Source organism: Panicum virgatum, chromosome 5N (assembly GCF_016808335.1).
Source record: "Panicum virgatum strain AP13 chromosome 5N, P.virgatum_v5, whole genome shotgun sequence".
Classification (NCBI taxonomy): Eukaryota; Viridiplantae; Streptophyta; class Magnoliopsida; order Poales; family Poaceae; genus Panicum; species Panicum virgatum.
The window spans coordinates 6,506,027-6,523,984 of NC_053149.1; the positions used below are offsets into that span (position 1 = coordinate 6,506,027).

The following is a 17,958-nucleotide window of genomic DNA, read 5'->3' on the forward strand; positions in this document are numbered from 1 at the left end:
CTGTTCATAATTATGGCGTTGCAGGCGAAGGAGATCCCTCTCCCGGATTCCATGCCTGCTCCCGGAATCCTCCGTCCGGCGTGTCCAGGCGCTATCTTGTCGGAGTGGCGCCAGGCATAGCTAGCGGCGTTGCCTGCCACGTAGCTGAACGAGCCGCATAGCTTGCGGCGTAGGAAGCATGATGGAAAAGTGCCGTGCCGTCGTATCCAATTAATGCGGCAGACGGGCTCTGCGCGGGTGCGGCACAGGCGGCTGCACTGTGTACCTTGGTAGTACGCGATGCGCAGTGAGGCCTGACAAAGGCTGTCCCGCGTGCTGCGGCGGCAGAGCACGCCTCAACCATCCGCATTAAATGCGGTGGGTGGGCGAGTCTTCTAGCGGAAGACTCGCGCACGAGCCCGCGCCCGTGCCTCCGGGACACGTGGCGGCTCCGGACCCCCACGCGGTAAGGTAGGTCCGGATGGACGCAGGAGGTCCCGGACCCCTATGGGGGTCCGAGGCCTCAGCTGTCAGCTCGGAGCTTCCCTTCCTTAGAGACACGTGGCCTGGTGAGGAAAGAGCCTGACCCATGGGGCCTGGCTACTCCGTCCTTTGCGCGCAGTTACGGATAACTACGCGGGTCCTGCCTTGCCGCAGTAAGAGTGGGTATCCCTGTTACAGGATACCGACAACAAGATTGAAACGTGACTCCGGAGGGAACATGAAAAGTTGCTAAGCACGACTTATGGCAAAAAAGTTTTGTGCAAAGAAAAGAATAAGTTATAATGAGATATTTTATTCAGTCTCATAAAAGGATTCTTTTAGAATCATAATGCAATTGGTGGCATACTGCTTTTTGAATAGCGTTAGATGGATATTGGAGATTTGTACAAGAAAAGTATATACATGACATAAGCAAATGTTTTTTTTTGTTGTGGAAAGAAAAGAACATTGGGATACCATCTGATGGAATCAGATTTTAGTGCAGTGGTATCTAAAGTTTTGTGAGTACAAAGAAAAGTTTTGGGTTTTAAGTAAAGGTCAATGCAAGATGACAAATTGCAAATATGCAAAGTTCAAAGATGGGAAATCCCTTTCCCGCGAAGTTCAAAGAAAGTTATTATGACCTCTAGTTTTGATAAGAGAAATCTCGGTGAAGATCCATTCAGTCAAGGAATGGAAATTTACTGGGATAAAAGAAAAGGGGTATTTGGAATTTCGCAGAGAGCATACTTAGAAAAGAGTTCTAAAAATATATAGTATGCATACGAGTAAGCCTACGCCTATTTTATTGTCAAGGGTAATAGTTTTGGAATTTTCAGGATTCCAGGAACCGTTATATGATCGATCAAAAAGAAAAGGTTCCATGTGCCTCAGCTGTTGGAAGCAAAATTAGTGCTCAAAAGAATTTACCCTGACATAGCGCAAGTATCCGGGATATTTTGACAGAAGTCCAGTCCAGCAATAGATCACTGGAATGGAGTTATAGAATGTTTTGTAATTTTGCAAAATATTGTCAGCCTCGTGCTAAATAAGAAAGAAACATGTACTCTCAAAAAGTTATGAGTAAAAAGAATTAAGTTTTGGCGAGATGTTTAGTGAAGCCCACAGTAGTAGCTAACACTCGCGCTTGGAGTTTTATTGTGGAAAAGCTCCAAAGCAAAATAGTTGTGATTCATGGGTTGTGTACCCAAAGTTGGGTTGTGTACCCAAAGTTTAGCATTATATGAGGCTACAGGACAGGCAAAATGGTTGAGGAAACCGTTAGCCGGAATTGATAATGGTAGACAACAGTAATATACCATTCGAATGTTTTCACTCGTATGGCAACATGTCAAGTGTGCTGCCAAACACTTTGACGGGGAGTTATATATGTTGCAAAGGAGAAAATCCAGAATCATATGAAAGCATTGAGCATCAAAATATCGAGCAAGTGCTTGCAGATCTGCTTATCAAAGGCCTACCACCCAAGTCGACATGAGTTTTACGGAAGGCCTATGATTTCTGGATTACTAAAGGGCCCAAAGAAAGGTTAAAGTCTTGTTTCAATACAGAAAGGTACATTGTGGCTGTTAAGTCTGACGGTAACTAATAACCGTCATGATGAGGTATGTTCTACGTACTGATCTGCAATGAGACGAGGCCAATAGCAAAGCAACTAAAGAGAAAGTAAAAAGGGTTACGTCAAGTTGTAAAGTTTTAAAAGTGTAAGGTGAGATCAAGGGGGAGAATGTTAATATTGATCTCCACCAGTTGGCCCAACGGCAACTGGGCCCTTGACTCGTGTCCTGATCGGGGACGCCCAGCCCAATAGACGGCTGGTGGGCCCCCGTCGCGTAGTGCCATATATAGAGGAGGTAGGGAATGCGGCACATGACACGAGGTTCGCCGCCGCTACCGTTCCCACCGTCCAAAACCCTAACCCGATCTAGAGGGGGCGCTGCTGCGGCGGGAAGTCCACCGACGCCACCGTCCTCGCCATAGCGAGGACGTCCTCGTCGTCGGATGTCACTGCGCGCCACCGGCGCTGCCCTCCACAACTCCGGCGACCCGCTGTGTCAACAACCCTCACCGACCTCGACATTGCCTCTGCACCCCGCGTCGCTGCCCCAGAGCAATCCTTCCCCGACGAACCAGTGGTGGCCAAGTCGAGTTTCTAAGAATCAGTGAGTACTCCCATTCGATCTACTGCTAGTTGATCCAAAAATTATAACAGATCGTTGTTTGGCGGGTACCAGGTCGGCTGGTCGCGCGGGCCGCCGGGATTTTTTTTGTAGGGTTGAGACGTGGGGATCCAAACTCTCAAGCTCATGAGCGCAGTGAGAGTCTCAACCTCATGAGAAAATAGGCCCATAGTTTCTCTCTTGTTCTACATATGGATTTTTGGCCAGCAGACAACAATGACTAGCGAGCCACTCGACTTCGCGTGTAAATTTTGTACTTCAGAGCACCAGAAGTATATTGTCTCGAGGGTCCCATTGCCGCAAGAAAAAAAACCCCACCAAGATTCAGGCACACGCCCCTGGATCTTCAGGTACTCTCGGCCATACTAGGACCCACACATTGCAGGAAGTTTTCACTGTATTGATGATCTTGCTGGTGCGGCGTTACCGCGTCGTCTTTCTCGGTCACGGAAACATTCACTCACAGATAAACATAACTAAACACACCACAGGTGAGAACTTGGTTACTGCTAATGCACAACGAAAATTGATGCGGTCTTGACGAATTGTTTGGTTTATAACACAATGTATTCGAATTGTGTGATGCAATGCTATGCTATGTCATCGGACCACTGTAAAATGTAACACAGCCTGTCGTATGGTATACAATATGCCCAATTAGCCACGATTCATTCAAATTTATTTGTTTCACAAAATTTATTCAAATGCACAATGCTAGAATAATCCTACCATAAGATCTTTCACTACAGTGCATGTGCATCGCCGTACCGATCGGGCAGCTGCAAAATGCGATGCACAAACTAGATCGGGACCTCAGAAGCAACGCAGTACCGATCGAAGCGCGACCAAAAAAATCGAGGAAAATTCGCCACGAGTCTCTGCCTGGTCCAAGCTGCCGCCCACTCGATCCCTCGTCTGACTTCGCACACCGCTGCCCGCGACTGCGAACCCGATCTCGATTCGATCCCCCGCTTCCATGGCGGCCGCCCTCTCCTCCTCGCGGCGCGCCCTCCGCACCCTCCACCGCCGCCTCCTCCTCCACCCCACCACCTCGCCCGCTGCCGCGCGCCTCGCGCCTCCCGCTCCCGTCCCCATCCCCCGCCACTCCCCTACCCCCTCCTTCTCCCCCTCCTCCCGCTTCTTCTCCACCGCGCGCCCAGATGCGAGGCTGGGGCACCGGATGCTGCCTCCGCTGCCGCAGCGGGCGCGGCGGCTCGTGGGCGGGGTCAGGTCGGTGTCGACCCGGGGCGGGTCCAAGCTGGCGCCGCTGGGGCAGGGGGTGAAGGGGCTGGGGCGGCCCGTGGAGGCGGCGAGGAGCGCGGTGGCGCGGTACCGGGAGGCCGTCGGGCTGCAGGTCGAGGCCTTCTGGAGGCGCAACTACATGATCCTCGTCGGCGCCGGGGGCGTCATCGTCTGCATCGCGCTGTGGAGGATCATGTTCGGGGTCGCCAGCACATTCGTCGGCCTCTCCGAGGGCATGGCCAAGTACGGGTTCCTCGCCCTCGCCACCGCCATTGTCGCCTTCGCCGTGAGTACCATTCCCTCGTGTCCGCCTAACTATCATACGCTTGTGTGTATGTGGTGAACTGGGAATGTTGCTCTGTTGATGGTTTCTGGTTGGTTATAATTAGGATATAAATTGCCCTGCTGTTCTGGTGGTTCAGCTTGCTGTACATGAGCACATTACGACTGTTAAGACTATAGTTGTCCTTGTCCCACTGGGTTATATTCATGATAAAAGAATTAGTGAACTGCACTAAGTTACCATTCCTGTTGATCATATGAATGTTGACGGCATCCTTGATAAAAGCAATACATTATATAGATCATATGATTGAGCAACATGGCGGAATGTTACGTACCATGCTAAACACGCTTAGATTCTCTTCTGGCCTTCTGGGATATGCTGTCGCATTTTTGAACTACCTCCGCCAATTACTTTGATTTTGAACTTAATTTGCTTAAGAACCAATTACCCTAGATATGTCTCATATCGCAAGCACCTTGTTTTATTCAATTTTGGTTTGCCAAACAGATCCATAGTGCCTAATTAGCTATGAATATTAGATGGGAATTTACCATGTGGGTATTAATAGAGCTGTTATGCTGACAGCAGCTTATCATGTAGGGAAACAGTTAGAGATCCTATAATCTGCAAGATGATGTTATGAATAGCAGATAATCATGCATCAGGTGTGCTCATATTAGCTCTCTGCCATCATTTTGTGTCATTTTGGTTTCCTGTGGCCTAATCCAATTAATTTATGGAGAAAATGCAGAGTTTGACAGTCTACTCAGCTGCAGCAAACAGAATATGAAATGTCTGAGAAGTGTGAACGTGACTGCAGAGTGCAGAGTTCATGTTAATTGGAATTATTATTTTGGTTTCCTCACAATATAGCCTGTTGCTAATTTTTTCATGACTGATGTTTGGGTTCACTCTCAGCTGTTTTTATCATGTTGAACACTCATGAAATGATGTCATTGGCAATTTAAGGATCTGAGTACAACTTTGCTTTACAGATGATGCCTCATTTTTTGGGGGAGCAAATTATTCTAATGATCTGTCTTTGTCTTATAGGGTATGTATGCACGTGCAAGGTTGACCATAAACCCTGACAAGGTGTATCGGATGGCTATGACAAAGCTCAATACATCTGCTGCAATCCTTGAAGTCATGGGTGCACCCTTAACTGGCACTGATGTCAGAGCATATGTTATGTCTGGAGGAGGCCCTAAATTGAAGGACTTCAAATTTAAGCTGGGTGGCAAACGATGTTTCCTCATATTCCCCATCAAAGGATCAGAAAGAAGGGGTCTCGTAAGTGTTGGGGTCAAGAAGAAAAAGGGACAGGTATTTGAATTATATCTGACTACTTATAGCAACTACTTAAGTGTGCTAGAGAATTTCTGATGCTTATATATGTACAATTATGAGGAGACCTTAGGCCTTTATTGAACAAATAGATTGAAAAATGATCCTGTACAGAAGCAGAGTTAAATGACTCTTTTGTGCTTCTTCCTTAATGATAGAAGTCAAGCTAAACTGCTTTTTCTTCAAATTCACTGGCACTATTTTATGTCTGTGGACAATTGTGGGCAATTCTTTTGTTGAAAACTTGAAATGAATGACAGTAGAGTGACAGGCAAATTTTGCACATGGAGTTTGAGATCTTTAAGCTCTACTTCTAGTATCATTTGAAGAAATCTTATGTATGATCCCAATTTGCTTCAGACAGTAAGCAGATGAGTGGTTTGCTCAATGACGGCTCCTTTTCTTACCTTGTCTTAATCCCTTTGCAGTATGACATGAAGCTCCTAGCTGTTGATATACCAATGGAATCAGGGCCTGACCAACGGCTATTCCTTGTCGGTGACGAACAAGAGTACAAGGTGGGTGGGGGCTTGATATCTGAGCTGCGAGATCCCATCTTAAAAGCTATGGCTGCAGAGAAGGAGTTTGATTATCTCGATGAAAGAGAGGACGCAGAGGATGAACGCAGGGAGCGTGAGGAGGCTGAGAAACGGCAACAAGAAGAGGAGGAGGAAGCATTGAGGCGTGAGGAGGATGCAGAGCGGAGGCGGCGGGAGGCGGAGAATCTGGAGAAAGCTTCTTGACATCACCTGTATCAAATTTTCACCTTGTGCATTGTTTTCTTTCCCCTTCACCCCACAATGTAGCAATCGGCCTTCCCACAGCAAAGAGAAGATTGCATCAGAGTTTTCAGTTTTGGGTTGGCGACCTGACGTCACCATTCACAGCATGTTCAAGAAAGTAATAATTTTGGCTGCTCTGCAACGGATTACGCGGGCAGCAATGTAATTTAGTGGATGATTAGTGGTTGCCTTTTTGCTGCACATCTGGTGCTTTGAGGATTGAGATGACCTTAGGCCCTGAGCCAGTTTACCTGCTTCTAGGCATGTCGCTTGTTCTACTTAAGCGGTTATTAAGCTTCAAGGTCGTTGCTGAATGCCTACGACAGGATGTTTTTTTTTCCTCGTGACATGAAGACAATTTTTCTTTTAAAAATGCGTTGTTTTCCTGAGCGAAATATTGATGTCGCTCTCTGTCGGTACCCCAGGACTGGGGTACCCCCTCTTGCTGTGTCTAGGCAAGGATCTTGTAGTTATCCTTAACTACATCCAAACAGCCGGACCCATGCGGTCCGGAATCCTGTTCTCCCAGCAGCGGCTTGGGCCGATCCTCAGATGGGAAAGGTCCGGAGACACCACGTGTCCCGGAAAAGGCAGGAACTCGAGGAGACCGGACCCCCGCAGGGTCCCGGACCCCTCATGGGGTCCCGGACCCCCTGTATAATAACCGGACCCCTTGCTAAGGGAAGAGATCGACGCCCCGCGTCGGGGTGGTCCGGGGCCGCCACGTGTTTGCAAGACATGGCCGTTTGGGTTTCCACACCAACGTTCACCCACCATTGCATTTATTGCAGTAGGTGAACGTCTGCATTGATATGACAGAAGCTGAGGCGTTTCATTGACCAGGGGATACTATTGATCGCGTATTACCAAGGCAGTGGAGCCGCTGGCGCCGCCCATACTGCGTCTACCAGATGGATACGACGGCTCAGCTTCGCCCATTATGACGCTACATAATAGCCTCAGCAGGCCACGCCGCAAGCTACGCTACTCCAACGGGCGCCTAGTTGACGGGACAAGAAAAGACCCCCTTGAGTCAGGAGAGCAGCAGTAAAGATTCGCTACCACTGTAGCCACAGTCACGTTGGGCCCACCTGTCGGGGCATCAACGCCCTATGTATCCGCTCCCCCTTGATCTATAAAGGGGGGGCGCCGCTAGAAAACCTCAGGCTGAGCAAGGGCCAAGGCCAGCAGAGGATAGGTTCATACACACAACCAAGAACAATACATCTCACAGTGGACATAGGGTATTACGCTCCGGCGGCCCGAACCACTCTAAATCGTGTGTTCTTGAGTCCTAGTCCCAGCGTAGATTCAGCCCCATCGCTTAGTACTTCCCCGAGTACTCCCTCACGGGGAATAGGCGGGTGCGTTCCGCCACCCGGCTGTGGGTACCCCTAGAACCCCCACAACATTTTGGCGCCGTCCGTGGGGAAGTCAGGCGCAGGTTGGATCTTCAGGCCTCTGGGCTGTGTTCTTCCTCTGCAACAACGAACCTGAAGATGAAGGAAGGCAGGGCCACACTCTCTCCACCTGTCTTGGCACCGGCGCAGCAACGCCCTCGGTGCGGCGGCGCACGACAGCGACGCCTGCTGTGCGTCGCCACTGCGACACCTCGGAGCCGGCGTAGCGGCGCACAGCGGAGGCGCTGCTGCCCCTACGTCGACTCAAGGTTTTCTCTCAAGCAACGGCCACACCTCCTCTGCGGTGGCATGGTGTCGGCTCAAGGCTTCCTCTCAACATGGAGCCTGGAGCCGACGGCCATCCCGGAGGAAGTGGACCGTGTCGTCCTGCCGTCTCCAGCACCGGAGATCCACCTCAGCGTTGCTCGGTGCTGCTGCAGACAGGACCCCGCCTCCTCGCGCGGGGGCCCCTGGCGCTAGCACCAAGGACAAGCCGGCAAACGACCGCACTTCTCCACGCGTCGCACCGGTCCATCTGCTGCGCAAGCGCTCTGGTTTCCATCGGCAACGGCGACGGCAGGGGGAGGGGGCCTCTTCCATTCAAAGCCAAAGAATTTGTCTCATGCCATGTAAGCATGTGACGGCTCTTAGGCAAGGAGGGGTCCCCCGAGCTCCCGAGGTGATGCTGGATGATGCGGTTCAGGCACATCCAGGGCGCCTTCACGCGCTGTATAGCATGCAGCCGTAGGTTACTCCTAAGAAAGGAATGAGAGATTTTCTCCTTTGTAATAGCGTGGCGTCTACGTGTGTGTCCAGAGCGGTCAAGGTCCGACCTTGTAAACCCGACCTCTGGCCCTATCACACAAACAGGCAAAAGCGGTCCGGAGCGGTGGAGGTCCGACCTCGTAATCCCGACCTCCGATGTATACCGTGACAACCACAATAATAAAGGAGATTTTCTTCCTCAGTTTTACCTAGGCTCCACCCTGATTACATTTATTCGCCTTGGTTTAACTATTCTTTCCTCTTGACCGGAGTTTCCCTTATTGCTAACAATCCAAGTTAAGTTGCTGGCTTGTGGTCAGGTGAAGACACCCCTTCTAGCTGGAAGACAGTCCGGACCCCTAAGGACCTGCTCTGGAGAAGTGGTATTTGTATCCTGGGGTAGAGAAGCTCCGCGTGGCTTAGCCTGGTAATGTACCCTAAGTTTACGTACTTCACTACCCTGTTACAAGTACTCTAGTATCCAGGACTGCTGTCTTTAGAGGTCCCGGGCTCTCTTCTAGTATAAGGCTTGGTTTCTTTGCACCTTACTGTGAGGTCCGGTAACATGCTTCATCGGATTATCAGCAACGGTCGCTCCAAGTCCACTCCGGTGGCCCGCTCCGGCGGAGACCGCTCGCCACGGTCGCTCCAAGTCCACTCCGGTGGCCCGCTCCGGCGGAGACCGCTCTCCACGGTCGCTCCAAGTCCACTCCGGTGGCCCGCTCCGGCGGAGACCGCTCGCCACGGTCGCTCCAAGTCCACTCCGGTGGCCCGCTCCGGCGGAGACCGCTCGCCACGGTCGCTCCAAGTCCACTCCGGTGGCCCGCTCCGGCGGAGACCGCTCGCCACGGTCGACAAAAGCCAGGTCCGGGAAGCAGTGCTTGCTCCCTGAGCGATCCGAAGTCTGTGTAGCCGCTTAGCTTGGTTCCGTACCCTAAGCCTACACCTTCGTCGCCCCATGGAGAGCACTCTAGTACCTAAACCTAGCAACAGGCATACCGGCCTCAGGGGTCCGGGATGCCCGCTCTCTCTGTGGGCACACCAACGCAATCAACTTGCGTAGGAACTCATCACGATGGTGGCCCCACCTGCGGGTTCGTACCTCACCCGAGGTGGGCCCGGGGGCCACTGTCGGTACCCCAGGACTGGGGTACCCCCTCTTGCTGTGTCTAGGCAAGGATCTTGTAGTTATCCTTAACTACATCCAAACAGCCGGACCCCTGCGGTCCGGAATCCTGTTCTCCCAGCAGCGGCCTGGGCCGATCCTCAGATGGGAAAGGTCCGGAGACACCACGTGTCCCGGAAAAGGCAGGAACTCGAGGAGACCGGACCCCCGCAGGGTCCCGGACCCCTCATGGGGTCCCGGACCCCCTGTATAATAACCGGACCCCTTGCTAAGGGAAGAGATCGACGCCCCGCGTCGGGGTGGTCCGGGGCCGCCACGTGTCTGCAAGACATGGCCGTTTGGGTTTCCACACCAACGTTCACCCACCATTGCATTTATTGCAGTAGGTGAACGTCTGCATTGATATGACAGAAGCTGAGGCGTTTCATTGACCAGGGGATACTATTGATCGCGTATTACCAAGGCAGTGGAGCCGCTGGCGCCGCCCATACTGCGTCTACCAGATGGATACGACGGCTCAGCTTCGCCCATTATGACGCTACATAATAGCCTCAGCAGGCCACGCCGCAAGCTACGCTACTCCAACAGGCGCCTAGTTGACGGGACAAGAAAAGACCCCCCTGAGTCAGGAGAGCAGCAGTAAAGATTCGCTACCACTGTAGCCACAGTCACGTTGGGCCCACCTGTCGGGGCATCAACGCCCTATGTATCCGCTCCCCCTTGATCTATAAAAGGGGGGGCGCCGCTAGAAAACCTCAGGCTGAGCAAGGGCCAAGGCCAACAGAGGATAGGTTCATACACACAACCAAGAACAATACATCTCACAGTGGACGTAGGGTATTACGCTCTGGCGGCCCGAACCACTCTAAATCGTGTGTTCTTGAGTCCTAGTCCCAGCGTAGATTCAGCCCCATCGCTTAGTACTTCCCCGAGTACTCCCTCACGGGGAATAGGCGGGTGCGTTCCGCCACCCGGCTGTGGGTACCCCTAGAACCCCCACAACACTCTCGTTGCAATGCCTGGAAATGCTCAGAATGCAAACGTCAAATCGTGGGCGTGCTAGACCTGTTTTTTCCTTTTTTTTGCTGGTGTGCACAAATATACAATTCAGAACACTCCAAATATCGGTCCAATTCATGAGATTCAAATATAAAACAAACCTGATTAGCAGAAAAAAATGGCTGGAAAAAAAAAGGTGCCGCCGTGCGCCCTCTTCCGGGAGATGACGCCCTCCGCCGTCTGCATGACTGCACCACCGGCCACTCCGCCCCCGTTCGGCCGTTCCTTGGCTGCCCGAGGGCCCGTCCAGTGGCTTCTGTGTTGGAGTGGCGGCGTTGCATTTGTTTTAGATTTAGGTCCTGTTTGGGGAGCTGTAGATTTTTCAAAAGCTGTTGTTGGGAAAAACTGCACCAGCTAGTCCAAAAAGCGCTTCTAGGAGAAGCTAAAGAGTCCTGTTTGGCAACCTCACTTTTAACCAAAGCTTCTGGGAAGAGAAGGTAGGGAGCAGCGGCGCTCATCGAGATGTGGGCACGACGTCGGCAGACCTCGAGGGGTGGAGAGGATGGGACAGCAGCGGCCGTCGAGGGGAGGGCGGACGCGGCGGCGGCGGACCTCGAGGGGTGGAGAGGACGGGGCGGCGGCGGATCTCGAGGGGGTGGGAGGACGCCGCGGCGGCGGCCGTCGAGGGGTGGGGAGGATATGGCGGCGGTGGACGTCGAGGAAAGGACGGGACGCGGCAGTGATGGCCGTCGAGGGGAGGGGAGGATGCAACGGCGATGGCCGTCGAGGGGGGAGGGAGGACTCGGCGGTCGGCGGCCGCCGTCGTGGAGAGGAGGGGCAACGAGGAGCTGAGGGCCGGTGGAAGGGAGGGGCACCGGCGGCCATCATGGAGGGGACAGAGCTCGTTTCTCGAGGGCGACGGGGAGACAAGGGCAGAAGCTCGGGAAGCTGGTCTGGACCAGCTTTTCCACTTGCAGTGCAAATGCGGCTTTTCGAGCTTCTCGATTGTGGGGGCCTCAGTCCAGGAATGCATCAAAAGAATTTGCGGGAAGACGGCAGAAATTTGGCAAGGTACACGACTGGACTCTACTGGCTGTCCGTTTCACCGCCAGCTAACGCACGCTTCTTAAAGAACGTCATCATCGCGCATTGATGACTTGATTATTGCCCGCTAATGCTTCCGCGTGAGCGCATCACGGGGAAGGCCGAGCATGAGGAGACCTTTGCAGCTTTGCTCCAGCCCTGTGTTCGGCTGGTGAAGCGTGTGCTGCTCGCAGCAGCAGCCAGCAGCAGCGCGCAGCAGCCTAGCAGCCACACCTCCCCCTCCTAGCAGCCGAACGGCAGCAGCATCCCGCAGCAGCCGGAAGCAGCCCGGTAGCCGGCAGCCGAACACGCATCTTAGCCGGCAGCCGAACACGCATCTTCCGGCAGCCGGAAGCAGCCGAAGCAGCCCAAAGTATCGGTCACTTTGTTCGGCTGGCTGCTGGAGGCTGGTGCTGGTTTGTTGTGAGAGAAAATTACTGTTAGTTGGTTGGTGGCTGGTAGCTGGTAGCTGGTGCTGGTTTGGTGTGAGAGAAAAATACTGCTGGCTGGTACTGGAGCATAAGAGAATTAGTATAGCTAGCTTTCCCTTGTCCCCCAACTCCGGCGGCGGCGCGGAAGGCTTCCGGTCGGTCTCCGCCTCTCTTTTGGCGCCAAATCCATCCGCCCCTCCGATTCCGGGCCTTCCAGGTAAAGGAATTCAATCCTCTCAATCCTCTCTGGACTCCAGTCCGATCAGATCTATACCTATGTGCTATTCCACGCCCAGTTCCTGGCTTCTTGGGACCTGTTTTTTCCCTTTCTTATTCGTGCAAAAGTTTCATGGATTCGTGATGTTCTCCGTTCCTACTAGATTCGGCGATTCCGCGGATTGGTGGTTTCAGTTTGGGACTTTGGGTGGATTCCGCGATCCTGAATAGTTTTTTTTTAAAAAAAAATCCTGAATAGTAGGCAGGTTAAACCAGTGTCGCGTCTGTCAGATTGTCGTCCTGTACCAGCGTACGGTTGTGGGTTGTAGCATAAAGAAACGGGTAAATATTGAGACTGTTGCCATGAGATGTTTTTTTAGCAACTAGGGGATGATGATGAGAGCTAAATTGTATTTTTCTTCTGGCGTCGGAGGCGATTATATATTTTGGACCTACCACTCTAGCTCAACGTTGGAGGATCCGGTTCCATCAAGGCATCGATGCATCAACCACCACATCAACTAGGACTGAACCACTTTATGTGGTTGATATGTCGGGCCAATTGATTCCGGCAGTCTGGCGGCACTCCGGAGGTCGTGGGTTCGATCCCCGGAAGGGGCGAATTACCGCCTCCGGTTAAAAAAAACCCCTCGCCTGCCTCATGTCCAAAGCACTGTGGAGCCCGACCTAACTCACAAGGCGACGGACCCCCGTGTACGGGTGGGGCAGGGGTTCGGTGGTTTTCTTGGCCTGCTGTGAGAAGGTCATTCTACCTCTCAAACAATGCCGTGGGGGCGGTCTTACCCCCTGTAGGTCAAGTTTTTTTTATGTGGTTGATATGTCAAGTAGTTGGTCACAAAGTTGGTCCTTGGATCCTCACACCAACAGATGTTGGGAGGTTGGATCATGGTTGTGTAAGGATGGTATCTCCAAGTAGGACTGTGGTTTGAGCACTCTGCTGTATATGTTCTCGATCCTGAGAAGCTTTTTTTGTTGATGGTGGCTAGCGCTTATACTGTGAGCATCTCGTTGGTTTTCTGTCACAATTTCCTGTTTGAAAGAGTCTGATGGAGTATGCAGTTTTGTCAGGTGCCAACAGTTGAGAATGGTACTGAAGCGCCTGAGGAGATGCTGCTGTTGCAGTGCAAAGGTCAGCTTTCCTGCAAAAACAAGTTGATTCTCAAATCCACGAATTGTTTTGCTGCTTGATTCTCATGTTTCTCTGCCCGGACTGCAGCACACTGATGGCGAGGACAAGATTGATTATGGGGGTGGCAATGTTCATGTCATTACAAGCAAAGAAAACTGGGACCAAAAAATTGAAGAGGCAAACAAGGATGGGAAAATTGTAAGTAAAACAAACCCGTGGTCATAAGAGAACATATACATGTTCTGAATGGCATACAATGCACCTGAAGTTTCGCATGGTGCATAATCTGATATGTGGGTTCCAGCCATCTAGATCTTATTTTACTTAACAGTAAACTACTTTCTTTTTATCTGGAAATAGGAAACTAGGGCACCACATTTCTTTCTTTGTTTTTTTTTATGATAATGACACAAGCAGCTCCAATGTATGCATATGTGCAGGCTGTATCATTGTTCCTAAATCTGTATCTCAATGGAAACCTGAACTGGTTCAGTGTGTTTTGTGGTCTATGTTTAGGTTTGAATTCCACTTTCGTATGCTGGTATAAAAATAGAGTTGTATGGTAACATTGAGACCATTTTGCATTTAGCCCTTGTTTGCTATCTTGTGCAAATTGGAACATGACATTTTGTATGGAGTCCTTTTCTAGACACATTTAATCCAGACAGTTCAATAATGAGCAGGTCCCATATCAATTACCCTACAAACAACAGGAGTAAGACTTCCCCCTTCGTGTTAGCGCATAGTGGTGCCTACTATTCTTTTACACTTTTACTATGTTACTTTCTGCTAATTAGGTTTTATTGATAAAACCATTATGTACTTATTTTCTATGAACTTCTGGAAAAAATTAACATTGTGGTCAGCCTAGTCACCATCTTGGTCAGGGAGAATACATTAACCTATTGGCATGATGTTTCAAAATATATTTTAGGCAATGAGCAGAACTCATGCTTTTAAACTGAATTATGATATTACTACCATAAGATAAAAGGTGCTATTTTTTCTCCGGATATTTTGCAGGTGGTTGCGAATTTCAGTGCTTCCTGGTGTGGGCCGTGCCGGGTCATCTCAACTGTTTATGCTGAGATGTCGCAGACGTACCCACAGCTCATGTTCTTGGCAGTCGATGTCGACGAGTTAATGGTACCAATGTTTCATCAAACCTTATTCTTCGTTTTCATATGCAAGTGGTGTCAGCTTGTGTGGGCACCCTGTTGTTACAAAGATATAATGCAGTCATGTCTTCTGAGACTGACGTTTTCCCCATCTAGAATGCCGATTCTATGATCCTGAAGTAAACCAAAAGTCAAAATTGTTTCTGCATCACTGCCCGTTGGTGTTCTGTTCAGTTCAGATTGCATCGTCGTACTGACACGGATAATTGGGTTACTCAGAGTCTTACAACATAGGAACAGTTGACAGGCTTTGAAATTCTAGTGCCATTTCTTATCTGAACTGTGTCAGGCCACTTCATACCAGTAGAGAAATCATGAAATGATTCCTACGCCTTTGTTTATTTCGTCTTGCAGGAGTTCAGCTCGTCGTGGGACATCCGGGCGACACCGACGTTCTTCTTCCTGAAGAACGGGCAGCAGGTGGACAAGCTGGTCGGCGCCAACAAGCCCGAGCTTGAGAAGAAAGTCGCCGCGGTCGCCGGTGGCAGCGTGGCACCTGACGCCAAGTGACAGGACGACGGTGTGGGCTGATATCATATCAACATTCATCGACCAGCCCGTGCAAAACTCGTTCTACCCGTGCATGAGCTTGTTTTTCGCCCCGTTGCGTAGCCGCATTGATCTGTGTGATAGCTTCCCCGATGTGTAGACTGTACAGCTCCTTCTTGGTGATGACGTAAGCATGTAAGTATTGGTTTCTGTGGTAGTAAGTTCATTGTGTTGCTATTTTTTGTACTTTTTTTATTTTTGTATTGGTGGTCAAAGAAGCATCATCCAAGCTGCACGAAGGATTTAGTGAGCCGCTGTAATGGTAGGTAATGGGCCAGATTACTAGAAAGAGGCCGTCACGTCTTGGCCCAAGGGTATCCGCATAGCCTTTTCTTTTCTTTTCTTTTCATTTTTGTTGAAATTGCGCCGTAGCCTGCTTTGATTGTCAGAAAAAAAGAACATTTACACGTACATGGTACGTAAATGGCGCCTGTGTGGCGCGTGCTAAATTTTTTGATTTTTTTTTAAAAGCGCGTGCTAAATTTGATGGAGATATGAATGAATGAAAGAATGAAGTGATGGACGCGGTGGGCCCGATAAGCTGCCAACTGCTCCTTCGACGTCTACGAGCCTAGTCCCTTCATTTTAAACTCAATTCAAAATAATGCAACTCTTATTTTAAAGATATCAAATAATTTAAATTTGATATATAAAATGTTACTAATATTTATGATACACAATAAGTATCATTAGATTAATTATGAACTATAATTTTATACTAATCTATTTATAGATATAAAAGTTAGTATTTTTATTAATTTGACCAAATTTAAATTTATTTGAATTATGCGAAGCAAGAGTTAATTCTTTTTAAAACGGACGGAGTACGGAGTACGTGCGAGCAACTCCAAAAAATGTGTATACTACTCATGTGGTGATGATGATTGCCGGCACAGCGGCATCCGTGGTAGCATTCGTCATGGCTTTCTCGATTAGACCTGGGCATGGGACACCCGACTCGAACAACCCGACCCAACCCGCCCGAAAAAACCTGACCCGACCCGACCCGAGCTACGTGGCGGGTGGGCGCGGGCCGTATTTTTTGACCCGCAACAATCAACGGGCCGGGCACGGGCCGTGATTTTTGACCCAAAACCCGACCCAACCCGAAAAAACCCGACCCAAAGGCCAAAAAACCCGACCCAACCCGAAAAAAACCCGACCCGACACGCCCGCGCAGGGTGCACGGGCCAACCCGACCCGACCCGGTGACAGGTACGGGTCGGGCGCGGGCCGTCCTATGCGACCCGTGACCCGACCTTGACCCGACCCGACCCGACGTTTGCCCAGGTCTATTCTCGATCGGCTTGGGACGCTGGCGTCGAGATCCAACCTTGGGGCTGCGCACGCAGGGCATGAGCCTCGGCGCGAACAAGCTCATGTGCGGCATCCCGAGCATGACCTAGACCTGGGCATGGGTCACCCGACCCGAACAACCCGACCCAACCCGCCCGAAAAAAACCCGACCCGACCCGACCCGAGCTACGTGGCGGGTGGGCGCGGGCCGTATTTTTTGACCCGCAACAATCAACGGGCCGGGCACGGGCCGTGATTTTTGACCCAAAACCCGACCCAACCCGAAAAACCCGACCCAAAGGCCAAAAAAACCCGACCCAACCCGAAAAAACCCGACCCGACACGCCCGCGCAGGGTGCACGGGCCAACCCGACCCGACCCGGTGATAGGTACGGGTCGGGCGCGGGCCGTCCTATGCGACCCGTGACCCGACCCGAACCCGACCCAACCCGACGTTTGCCCAGGTCTAGCATGACCTTCATCTCCCTCGCCAATGCACGGGTGTTTCTTCCTGTACGCCAGCACAGCAGTGACGGCGTGGGTGTTCCTCTACGTGCAGCTGCCGAAGATGGAAGGCCGGAACTTGGAGGACATAGGCTTTTTGCCAAGTGATCATGAAATATTGAGTCAAGTGCCAGCCCAACTAGTGGGTCCAATTATGATGACGTGGCTAGTTTTTAAATATTAGCAATATTTATAGGCATTCTGCTGTGGGTTGTTACGTTTTTGGGGGAAGAATATTTTAACATAGCCCCCAATACATTGTTTCGGGAATAACTTTTTAGCAATCTCAACCACGCGCGTAGCCGCAGGTGCAGGCGGGCAGACATAGGACACCAGGACGCGATTGCGTTGCGTTTTCACGGTAGCCATGGTGCCCCGTGGAGGTGGAGCCCCCGACGGGGCATGGGGAATCTCCGAATCTGTTGGGTTGGCCGCTCGCGGAGGCGGACGAGCGGTGTGGGCGTGGCGGCGCCCAGGCAGGCAGATGTGGTCTGTGGACTGTGGGAAGCGTTCGCAGGAAATGAACGGCGCGCACCTCATCCCACACCCGCCGGTGGGGTGACGTGGGGGCTGTGCGCACAGGTCTCGCGCTAGAGATTTCGAAATATCCCGCGCGCTGCCCGGCCTGTCCCACCGGAGCCGTGGGCCCGCAGGGACCTGCCCGTTAGGCGCCAGCGACGCCGCTGCGCTACCCTACCCCCGCGCCCGCCGGGCAGCGCCGGCTCGCGATTCGTGGTTTACCGTTCACATGATCACACCCAGGGTTCACCAAACCGGTGGAAACCCATCCGGTTTGACCGGTTACCGGTCGAACTGGTCCGGCCCGATTTCGGTTTGGGTCGGTACCGAATCGGTCCAAATTCAAAATTTAAATTTAAATTTAAAAAAATAAAAAATTCCTAAAAATACTTCAAGGTGCGACGAATCTAATGGTATCAAAT

The 17,958-nt window shown here is 51.2% G+C and overlaps 2 protein-coding genes across 5 annotated transcripts; both read left to right on the plus strand.

Moving 5' to 3' along the window:
- Nucleotides 1–3,495: 3,495 nt before the first annotated feature.
- LOC120673118 lies at nt 3,496–6,621 on the plus strand. The gene is made up of 3 exons (XM_039953813.1): nt 3,496–4,191; nt 5,245–5,517; nt 5,967–6,621. The coding sequence occupies exons 1-3, from the start codon at nt 3,640–3,642 to the stop codon at nt 6,279–6,281; spliced, it is 1,140 nt and encodes a 379-aa protein (XP_039809747.1). The 5' UTR covers nt 3,496–3,639; the 3' UTR covers nt 6,282–6,621.
- A 5,157-nt stretch (nt 6,622–11,778) lies between these two features.
- Nucleotides 11,779–15,396, plus strand: LOC120673119 (thioredoxin H4-1-like). 4 transcript variants are annotated; one of them, XM_039953815.1, is made up of 5 exons: nt 11,779–12,341; nt 13,421–13,490; nt 13,578–13,688; nt 14,514–14,636; nt 15,023–15,396. In XM_039953815.1, the coding sequence occupies exons 2-5, from the start codon at nt 13,446–13,448 to the stop codon at nt 15,176–15,178; spliced, it is 435 nt and encodes a 144-aa protein (XP_039809749.1). In that variant the 5' UTR covers nt 11,779–12,341; nt 13,421–13,445; the 3' UTR covers nt 15,179–15,396. The 4 variants fall into 4 exon arrangements, with proteins under 4 accessions (XP_039809749.1, XP_039809748.1, XP_039809750.1 ...); XM_039953814.1 differs by having other exon boundaries at nt 11,880–12,341; nt 13,430–13,490; XM_039953816.1 differs by lacking the exon at nt 11,779–12,341 and adding an exon at nt 13,188–13,357.
- The last annotated feature ends 2,562 nt before the right edge of the window (nt 15,397–17,958 follow it).